Here is an 11,728-nt window from a genome sequence, read left to right as displayed (position 1 = left end):
GTTTTATAAATTATGAATTAACTATTTACTAATGCTTAACTAATGCTTCATAGCGTGAGTTATTCTAAAGTGTTACCAAATAATCTTATTCTAACAAATGTAATCCATAGATTGAAAGTAATACAAAATGCATACTGTCGCATTTGATAAAAATGGGTCCAATAACCAGACTCAGTGCTGCACAAGTATCCTTACACCTGAACTAAACAATTGGGCAATTTTTTTTTTACTTGACATTTTAGTATATTTGTCCTAATTTAACCCCAATATTCTAACATACTGAAAAACATATTTGGTTGAACATAAGCTTTTTGTTTCTTGACACACAGCTGAATGAGAAACAGAATCTACCAGACACCGAGTGAGAACAGACATTGAAAGAAGAAATACACTTTAAATAAACCTTGAATAGAAGTCAATCCAGGGAAATTCAGTTTGTCAGTGTGTATTATTCCTCTCCTCTGAATTTCCTTTTTTCAAGGAAGCATAGGTCAAAGATGTTTCAGCAGATATAGAGACTAAGTCATGATATTTCTGTTGAAGTCATATGATAGTCTTCTCTTAGCATTTGCAGCTAATTGCTGGTTGGATGTTGGGAGATTTGGAGAAAACCTGGCATTGGTCTTCAGTCGAACTGTCACACATTCCTGAGGTAGAAAAGCATGATTATGTGGTTATAATATATTAAAAAAATACACTTATTTATGGTAAATATACAGTAAAATACTGTAATTATACAAATACCAAGCCCTATTCATGATAAATGCAATGTATATAAATATAACATTTGCTACTTCAAATAATATTACAAGTGATTGATGTAGCAAAATCTCAACAGAGTTCAGTTTAATATCAAGGAAGTTTTGGCAATATATTATTTCAGTGATTTCATCATTCATTACAGCAAACTCACAGAGCTGGGACGTTTCAAATGCAGTGACTGAAGAAGAAGTTTACAGGGCAGAGACTCCGCCCTCTTATATTTCACACCAATCATCCGGTCCAGATCCTGGAGGCCATCAAGTAAGCTCTGTTGCCTTTGGGCCAAAGCAAAATGATTAACTCAGAACTTTACAAGAAAAACAAATACCATTATTGTACGTGAAATTGTCAAAGAAAGATTTGTTTTTACATTTTCAGCCATCTCAAGAGGATGAAATACAGAATTTCATGCAAAACAGTCAGGCCTTTGTTTTTGATCTGATGCAATGCTGTAGTATCTTGTATTACCACAAGGTGGCAATAGATGATTAATATACTGTATGTCAGTGGTTTTCAAAGTATTCCTGGAGCCTTCACAGCACTGCACATTTTCGATGTTTTTCTTACCAGCTGATGAGTTAATTCGGCTGAGTTACATGAGGGAGACATCTAAAAATCCCTAATAATAACTGAATAAAGTCATAACTTTACAGCTACAAATAATGCAACATACTTGTGATCCCCTATATTGCTGTTTTCAGCTGGTCCTTGCAGAAGCTGCTGTAGTGTAGGAATGTATTCAGGATCTTCACAGGGGGTCTTGTCAGAGGGAAAGGCCTCTAGAAACACATTTGACTACACACACAAACACACAACAGTAAGGATCACTACTCATCAAAGCATCTACAGTGTTGAGTTTTGAATGAGTTTTAGTTAACATTCATAAGCCAACAACATTCTTGAATTTAAAGATATATTAGTATGGTACTAAAATCATAAGCCTTTAATTTATGTTTGTAGAGTTTAGCTCCAACCCCAATTAAACACACCTGAACCAGCTAATCAAGGTTTTTAGGCATACAGGAAACTTCCAGGCAGGTATGTTGTGGTAAGTTGAAGCTAAACTCTGCAGGACAGTGGTCCTCCTGGACCCCTCTGCATTATACTGTCCATTAATTTTCCTGTAATCACTATGATGGCTGCTTTGAAACAATCAGTATTGTAAAAAGCGCTATATAAATGAAAAACAGATGACACGTGTTTTCTCTCTCAACTGTTTATGTTCACTTAAATCATTTGTGTTTATGTGAATATTCGTCATTTTGACATTATTTTATGTGTATTTGACTGTTTAAGTGCAACAAGCAGCGAAAAATACTCAATTTAGTACTGAGAGGCGGCTTTATGTGCGCTCACTTTGGGTGTGAGAACAAACTCTTTGGGAATGAGTAAAATGATGTGCAATACACGCGATCCCATGCTGAAATTCAAGCCGGAATATTTATCCGGAGCAAATTAAACAAGTGAGTGAGGGGAGGCGGGTTAACTCGCTGTCGGAGAGATGAGAGAGAATTTCAGATATTTCATTATCAATATGTAATCGAAAAATCGATATTTTTGACAACAATACATTGCACTTTGTGTATTATTTCAGATGCCTTTTTAAAAGACTACAATTGAAAAATGTATATATATATATTATAAAATTGAACGGGTGTTAATGTCAAGCCCTGTATGTCATTGTATCTCATGGCTCTTTGGAATATTTCTGGTAAAATTTAGTAAGAACTGTACAATTTCTTTCTCATATCACATGGTATCTTTCATTTCACATGCTGTCGCAAATGTCGTTTTTAAGTAGTCAAATAAGTGGTATAATGTACATTCATTAGGTCAGGATGTTCAGGACCCCAACACAAAGCAGCTGACAATAGTGTGGTGCAGGGATGACATCAAAACACGGAAGACTAATTCACCAATGGTTCTCTCGAGATTTTCCAATAGGTTTTTCCAATTTATGAGTAAAATGAGGTCTGTGGTAAATATAACTTGACGATACTTTTAAAAATAAAAATAACAGCTCCAGAAATCACATATTCAATATGGGTGTGTGTAATTTACATTTACAATTTACATTGTAGAGAAAAACGTTCAAGTTTCACCAAGTTATGTTTAGCACAGACCTTATTTTACTCATAAATTGAAAACCCCCCATTATAAAACCTAGAGGAAACAAGTGGCAGTTTTTGAAATCATTCCTGCACCACTACATACTTCTGCTGCCTTCACGTGCTATTGGAATTATCGTAAATGAGTTTCCTAGTTAAAAATTGGACATGAATGCCCTCTCAAGTCGTATTTACCATTGGGAAGCTTGGGGATAATTTTGATACCCAGGCTCCTGAGTTGGGCGTGCCATTAATTTTAAACATGGCGGAGGGGAGACGGTTTATACACAGCGAAAGTTGCCTGTATTTGACCTTAATTTCAGAATCATCAGCAAGCTGATTATCTAGATAGGGTGGTGAATGTCAATGAAAGGGATGTTAAATATCATTTTGGCTTTAATAAGATTTTCCTAATAAATAGGCAAAAATAAACCTGGTGTCCTCCATGATTCCTGTTCTTTCGGACAACAAAGCACTTGAATGAGACAAGCTCGTAATCACGACTTCAAAAAGTGTGAAGTAAGAAATTTCCGATTACACGTGAAGGCAGCATTAGTAACTGCACAATATTCAGTGTCTTTAATACTTGAAAATAACCTGAAAACATATTTATTATAACACAGAACAAATGTTTACCACATTATGGAGAGGAGAAAGGAAAAGGTTTGGCTTTTCAGTAGAAGGCCACCACTGGCCATCAGGCACTATGTTCTGCTCCACAGTCTCCTGGCTGAAGGCAATCCATGTGCTGTCTGACTGCTGGAATGACTGGTCTGCTGTCCAATCAGATGCCCAGGATGTGGGTTCATTTGCATCAGTGGAACTTGTGCATTCATCTGAGAGGGGAGGAGGGTTCATGTAAGTCTTTATAGTTTCTTTTTCATGGATCTCATACAAATACTCTTAACAAAACCAGTAGGCGTTATGTTAATGCACAGAGCTTCTGCTAACTGTGGTGAAAAGGTTTCAAAAACTCTAGCATCATGGACATGTGCAATAACTGACATTCAGAGAAAGTGTTTACCCATACTTCAGTTCCCTGTTTTTGTACACTCTGTGAACAAAGCGTATAATTAGTTATTTATAGACCATTGTTGAAAGGTACAACATAGAGGCACAACATGTGCCTCTGATACCAACATACAGTACAAATCACTGCAGTTTCCAGGTGAAATTACCACAAGTGGCAGTGAAACGCCAACAACATTTAATCCATTTCACACAAATTATGATTAGAGGGGCATATCATTGATTAATAAAGACTGTTTGCTTAGTTCTTGCATAGTACTACTATGTTGTGACCTCAAAACACTTTTACCATAGAGTATGATTTGTAAACTAATACATTATAATGTTTGCATCACATAAGAAGCTCCATATGTTTGGCTTTTCAGATTGCTCACCTGGCACTGCACTTGTGATCTGGAGCATTGCATTATTTTGCAGAGTTAGACGTGTTTCTGGGTCAACATACATTTAGGTGATCCTGGAACAACATTCCTGTCCGAAAATGTAATCATAACCATATGCATACCACAAAAACTAACTCTACCTGTAAGTTATCCCTAAACTCAGAAGGAAATGATAGGTGAATAACACTGATGTAGAAGCACCTAACCCTGGTTTTAAGCCTAAAATTGATATAAACTGTAAACTCAAATCTGATTGCTTTATTGGAATGTTGTTCCAGGAACAACAAAGATGTTGATCCAGGAATATGTTGCACTTGGTGAAATCAGGTTCTGCTGGAGGGTTTGGGTACGAGTCCAGTAAACATGAGTCATGATAAAAGAGCTCAAAATATACTAGAAGCAACCAAAAATGGCATGGTTGCTTCAAATTTGCTTGTGTTAACACTATTGGTTAGGTAAAAGGTTTAATGTAGATGGTTTTTGAAATGGTAGAAGATTTCCAAATGCAATTAACCTTAAGAAATAACCTATTAGCAGATATGTACAACAACCAACGTAATAAAGCACTACCAGATTCACGTTCATCAGTTTCAGTTAAAACTGAACATGCTTTTAGTGCCACTCACTGGACATTTCACTTGAAAGTGTCACAAATTGTGCAAGCAGCAACGTAATATAAATTTTTGCAAAAATGTCACGGCAGGCACGTTATTCCAATGAGACTGTGTTGGAAAGATGTTAAAATGCCTTCCACAAATAACTTACTTGTCATATAAAAAATGTTGTTGCATGACCTAATTTTAAAACTAAAAACTATATAAAAAGTAGGTTAAACCTGTTGACTACCTGAATCCCCTGGTTTTCACCTTTTTAGAGAGAAGGATTAATCTTGCGGATTATGATTACACAGTAGCTGCCAAAAATGAATGTAAGCCCATAAGATTATTAAGGGGGAAAGTATTTGGTTTTGACCAAAAATTATGGGCAGAAGACATAGTAGATGAATAAATAATGCTGTGTTTGTCCTCTATTTTGATCAAGCCGTTCCCTCTAGACACACTGCCTTTGGCATTGTGGAGGTTGGCCTCCCCTCTTGTCCCAATGGCCTTGTGTTTGCGTGTCTTTTTAATGCTGCCTCCTGCCTTAGGTTGGTACACAGCAAGAGGGGGAGTGAACGGTTGTGGGGGTAGGAATTCCAAGCAGCGCTTTAAATAATTAATATCTTCACATGAGGTCGGGGGGAAGCGAGGGGGTCTGAAGGAATCCAGGTCAATCCAGACAGACTATTTAGTACTGGAACACGGGGACTGCATGTTTATCTGCTCACTCAACCCAAACAAAGCCAGGTTCCTGCTCCAGAAGAGAACTTACTGTACCTTCCGTCTTAAGTGACGAAATGCATTCATTACTCTGCAACTTTCAAGACAGTGTACTTACCACAGTTGTAATCCTCTCCTGCAGCTAACTGTTGGACTTCACTGAACCCGTCTATCCACAGCTGCTCCGCACCTGCCTGCATGAATGCCCCAAACTCATCCTCCTCCTCCTCCTCGCCCAAATCAAGAGACCCCTCGTCAGTGGCCACCTTGTCCCTGTCGTCAACTCTTGCCGGCTCTGATAGCAACTCTGAGTTCACCAGAGGCAGCAAGTCTCCACCTCTAGCCCCCACCTCCCCATTGCTTAATGCTGGGATGGCTGTTGCTATGGCTGCAGTGGTGGTAGGGGCAGGATTAGGCTGCGAGTGAATAGTGGTTACAGTTATATTGGTTGTTGGTGTGCTAAAGCCTTGTGAAGAGGATTTGTCAGACTGCTGAACTTCAAGTTCCCCATGCTCTGTGATTAATTCCTCCCAATGCTGAGGTGAGCAAATGGGCGGCCTCCACTTCTTCTCCGTAGTGCTACATTCAACACTCACTGGAGGGCGGCCCTCCGGCATGACTGTATTCTTTGTATTTGGAGAGCCGTCTCTCTGTGTTGTGAGGTCACTGGTCTCCACCGAATGTAGATTCTCACGGTCCAGTAGGCGCTCATCTGGCCTGGATTCTTGCTTCTTCTGAATGCTGACAGGGACTTCGGAGGGAGTTTTAATGGAAGAATGATCGATTCTTGGCTCGTTATTACAGTTTGCTGTGGTTGATTTTATTTCTAGACTTTCAAAGTTAGCCTCAGATGCTACAGATGATCTTAGGTTTGGCACATCAGCAACAAAGTTATGAATGTTCTGGTGATCAACTGATTCAAGGTCACGTTTACTAAGCTTAGGGTCTCCTTGAGCATCACCATTGGCACAACTGGATCCTTCATCTATTTCAGAGCAGTTATCGGATTGATTAATACTCATCTCAGCTGCTTTGGCACATGGTTTGGCAGAAGAGCAGCAGGTTTGTGGATCCATGCTCTCGGGTGCAACCGTTTTGCAATGAGCCCTTTTGTCTTCGCCCAACGCATTGATATCTTCCTTACTTGGATAGCTAGCGCTGCTACCTTTCTGGCATTGTGTTATTGTGTTACATGGTGTTACGTTATGTGTGTCTGTAATGACTGCATTGTTTTGGACACCATCTTCCGGCTCACAGTGCTGATTGGCGATTTCCTCTTTGCCGTGAGCTGTTGTTCTTTTCTCCGCCGAGCCGGTTGTTTTACTGCACTTCCTCCATTTTCTAATAGCCCTGGGCTTGGCCTTGAATAGTCCTCCATCATCTGTCCCATCCTGGCTCAACTTCGGTCCCCTAGAGGAACATGTAAGCTCTTCTTTTGTCCCCTCAAGAATGACAGTGTGAGTCCGTGGACCTGTGACTCTCGCTCCAGCCCTTCGGTTTCCGACAGCACAGATGTAGCTGCCCCGTCCCTGGGCCTTGAGAAAGAGGCAGCGTGTCTGAGTCTGCCTGCCACCCCCTTCAGTGCCTTTCAAAGTGGCCACAGTTACAAGAGCACCAAGACCGCCTTGCCTGACCCCTGGATTCGTACTGTCCAATGTGTGCCCATAGCCACTGTTAACCTGACCTGACCAGCTTCTGAGCCCCACCCTGTTTTCAGGAGGCTGTTGGCATGCGCTCTGTACCCGAGATCCGTTAGCAGCCTTTCTCCTGGCTTTAGAGTAGCCACCACTCACAGCCCATGCTCTCAGGCCTTTAATCAGGGGTATGGCTCCAAACTCAAGGGCACTGGTCAATGAGACATTGGTTCTTCGGCATTCATGCAGTAGGTCCCGATGGGCCATGTCCAAGCAGTTATTGTTGTTGTTCTGTTGCAGCATTCTTCTTGGGTGAATAATATCAGATGCTGTGGTGGGTAAGAATGGCATTTAGGATGTCAAAATCTTAAAATGTTTCTGTTACAGTACATCTTTTATCATTCATTTTTAGCATTATCATTGCATTCATGGAATGCAAATGGCATATATCTTTAGGTAAGTTCGATATCTGACAATTAAAGGTCAATACAAAACAAGTTCAACAGCTCAAATATTAGTTTAGTTCATGGCAAACTGTCTTCAAATAAAATTTATTTATTTACTATGCCTGTTTTATTTGAAATTCATTTGCCTTGTGTTTTATTCTGGACTTCACATTACTTGTCCTTAATGTCTGAGTATATATAATTATATACTAAAATTTAAAATATGTAATTCTCTTGCATTCATTATAACTGTAAAATGTATTGTAATATTATTATTCTGTAATTGTATATACTAAAATTTGGTAGGTTATATTTTTATTATAGTTTAATGTATTTTTTTTATTCCTTGTCTTTTTAAATCCATGCTTAAATCTTATTTATTTGAACAAATTATGGTGGGTTAAAAGTTAATCCTAATAGTTTTATTGTATTGTATTTTTTTTTTTTATTTCTACATTTTGTTTATTTGTTTTATATTATCACTTTTGTCAACCTACACTCTAAATAAATGCTGGGTTAAAACCAACCCACTGATTGGGTTGTTGTAACCCAGCGGTTGGGTTAAATGTTTGCCCAATGTGCCGGGCAGTTTTATTTAACCCAACTATTGTTTAAAAATGACTATATGGCTGGCTGAAAATGAACCCAAAATAATTACAACAGAGGCAACAATAATAATCGAAAGGTGGACATTTATTAATAAGCAATTTAATAAATGTTTATTGTTTAATTATTATTCATTAAACTTATTAATGAATGTTCATTTAGTAAATGTTAATTTCCAACATACTTTGGGTTCATATTAAGCAAGAAATACAGCAATTTTTAAACAATAGTTGAGTTAAATAAAACGACCCAGCAGGTTTTGCAAACATTTAACCCAACTGCTGAGTTAAAACAACCCAATTGCTGGGTTTGTCCATTTTCAACTCAACCTGGGTTGTTTTTAGCCCAGCATTAGAGTGTATGGTTGTTTTTAAATGAGCTTTTATATATATATATATATATATATATATATATATATATATATATATATATATATATATATATATATATATATTATAAAACACTAATAAGTATTGAATATTGTAATATTCAATAAAATATATATACAATATGTATTTAATTTTTACACTTATAATAAATATATTTAAAAAGATAGATATTGTCGTATCAAACCACGAAAAGATTAGTCTTCGCTCTTTCAATTTTATTCAATATGATTTTTTAAATATATATATTTTATATGTAGTTATTATAATTGTTTTTTATGTAGACTTTCGATTACCTTATATTGAATACTGTTACTGTGGTGCACAATTATTTTTTCCTCAAATTTTATTTCGCATGTCACAAACTATGTCACGATGCTCGGAGGACGCTGCGTTACGTAGTCTACACACACTACGTGATCACATCACTTGCACCAAATCGAGAGTCTATCATTAACTAACACTTACCCACACAGATGTAGCCTATCTTACACGAGGTAACCTCGGGGAGAGGAATTATGTGCACATCGATTATTTTTGTGGTTTAAGCTCATATCATTCGTTTTGAATCATAAATAACCCATCTTTTGTTTTTTCTTACCTTTAGAGTGTGCCAGTTATTTTCCTCATGCCGATGCGATGTCACGAATCACACAATTCCAGCTGTCGAGCGTTGTGAAGATGCTGCTGGGCTGAAGGATTTTGGCTTTAACCTTCATGAGAATTTTGGACTGTCTAGAAATTATGATATCCATGTCACCACGTCGTTTTAAGACAGCATATCCGAATACAGAGCAACGAAGATTTGTATCGTAACCTATTAATCCCATGTACGTTTCATGTGCTCCGTTAAAGTGAACGTCATGCTACACCTCCGTGTCTCCTGATAGCGCAGGCTGCTCTCACTGGCAGAGCAACGCAGAGCCTCCGCAATCTAGTGCGTGCCATCAGCTGACCAATAGCCGAGCGTGCTTTTATGCTTACGCACGAAGAGGACACGCACACGCGCCAACACACACTTCATTTAGATCTTTAATCAGTTCTGGTAAGTATATGCTACCTTATGCCTTCACCTTCTTTTGCTAGACTTCTAAATAATTGGTAGTTCAATAGAACTCAATACAATACAAAGACTTTGTTAAAACGTGGTAGCCTAACCTATGTCTTTACATTAGGCACTTTACATAAAATTAGAATAATTCATGTCACATATATTAGTGTCACTTATGTACCTGCAATACTTTATTTTAATTTTAAAGGCATCATGCAAACTAAAAAATTGGAAATTGTCATCATTTACATTTACTCATTGTCATTTTGTTCCAAACCTGTGTGACTGTATTTCCTCAGTGGAAAATAAAAATAGAAATTATATTCATTTTTCAGAAAGATTATAGGGTCTATAGCACAGAATGGATGGATTCTTTTGTTCATCACACATTAATGAGACATTTATGGTGTTGTAAGCTTTTCAATTCCAGGCTGGTCATTCCGTTTCAACTCAACCAGAGGTCCTCGGCTCAAATGTTTCATTTTGTTAATATTTTTTTCTGTACAAAGACAAACATAAATAGTGATGAAAGCCAAAATATTAAATGTCACAGATGTATATTTATTGAGTAATCCACTATTTTGTAGAAGGGGTCAAAGCGACCATTTTCACCTGAGATTTGGAGCCAATTTACAGGGGTGTAAAAATGACTTTAGAAAGATGGCAGCATCATTAATTTATTTTCACACAGAGATTGGTAGGTCTGTTAATAAAATCTGTTGACTTTAGCAATCTTTGTTTCATTATATGCCATCAGTGACAGTTCAAAAATGACAAAAAGTGTTTTTTGCCTCAAGTTTGCCTGTAACTCAAGAAGTATTAAATATATCTTAAAATTCTTTTATATTCTGGTTCTTAACAAACTTTCCTTTTGGTTTCTTCATTTTAAAGGCCCTCGATGGTTCAATCCCAGAGATATGGAGATCTTAATGCTGCTCCATGAGTAAATTGGTAAATTGCACACATTTAGAGATGCAGGCATGCAAACTTTGGAAAAGGAGTATTTATGGCACTCAGGTATATGCAATTGAGCTGATGGAAAAACAAGAGATACATTTTTAGTTTCAACATTATTTGTTCTTCAGATATTCCTCTTTAAAGGAACACTCCACTTTTTTTTGAAACTAGGCTCATTTTCCAACTCCCCTATAGAGTTAAACAGTTGAGTTTTACCGTTTTCTAATCCAATCAGCCGATCTCCGGTTCTGGCGGTACCACTTTTAGCATAGCTTAGCATAGTTCATTGAATCTGATTAGACCGTTAGCATCGCGCTTAAAAATGACCAAAGAGTTTTGATATTTTTCCTATTTAAAACTTGACTCTTCTGTAGTTAAATCGTGTAACAAGACCGACAGAAAATGAAAAGTTGTGATTTTCTAGGCTGATATGGCTAGGAACTATACTCTCTTTCAGGCGTAATAATCAAGGAACTTTGCTGCCGTTCCATGGCTGCAGCAGTGCAATGATATTACGCAGCGTCTCTCACAAACGTCTCCATGGTTGCAAGGCACGTTCCATGTGCAAGCAGGGGCTCACGGGCGCTGCGTAATATCATTGCACTGCTGCAGCCATGGAATGGCAGCAAAGTTCCTTGATTATTACGCCTGAATGAGAGTATAGTTCCTAGCCATATCAGCCTAGAAAATCACAACTTTTTATTTTCTGTCGGTCTTAGTACACGATTTAACTACAGAAGAGTCAAGTTTTAAATAGGAAAAATATCAAAACTCTTTGGTCATTTTTAAACGCGATGCTAACGGTCTAATCAGATTCAATGAACTATGCTAAGCTATGCTAAAAGTGGTACCGCCAGAACCGGAGATCGGCTGAATGGATTCGAAAACGGTAAAACTCAACTGTTTAACTCTAGGGGAGTTGGAAAATGAGCCTATTTTCAAAAAAAAGTGGAGTGTTCCTTTAAAAGAAAAAAAAAAGTATCAGCTGTATGCAAAATGACCCACTTTTGGTTTTTGACCACTGAAATTGTGTACAATTTACTCATG

General features: G+C 37.6%; 1 protein-coding gene across 1 annotated transcript; it reads right to left on the bottom strand.

Moving 5' to 3' along the window:
• si:ch211-14c7.2 (uncharacterized) lies at positions 1–9,594 on the bottom strand. The gene is made up of 6 exons (XM_067389651.1): positions 9,275–9,594; positions 5,720–7,564; positions 3,507–3,706; positions 1,436–1,557; positions 914–1,037; positions 1–647 (listed from the first exon to the last, which is right to left on the bottom strand). Exons 2-6 carry the CDS (start codon positions 7,536–7,538, stop codon positions 519–521), a joined length of 2,394 nt encoding a protein of 797 aa, XP_067245752.1. The 5' UTR covers positions 7,539–7,564; positions 9,275–9,594; the 3' UTR covers positions 1–518.
• Positions 9,595–11,728: the final 2,134 nt, after the last annotated feature.

Source organism: Chanodichthys erythropterus, chromosome 7, assembly GCF_024489055.1.
Source record: "Chanodichthys erythropterus isolate Z2021 chromosome 7, ASM2448905v1, whole genome shotgun sequence".
Classification (NCBI taxonomy): Eukaryota; Metazoa; Chordata; class Actinopteri; order Cypriniformes; family Xenocyprididae; genus Chanodichthys; species Chanodichthys erythropterus.
Note: the sequence above shows the minus strand (reverse complement) of the source record. Positions and strands in the feature narration are given on the sequence as shown.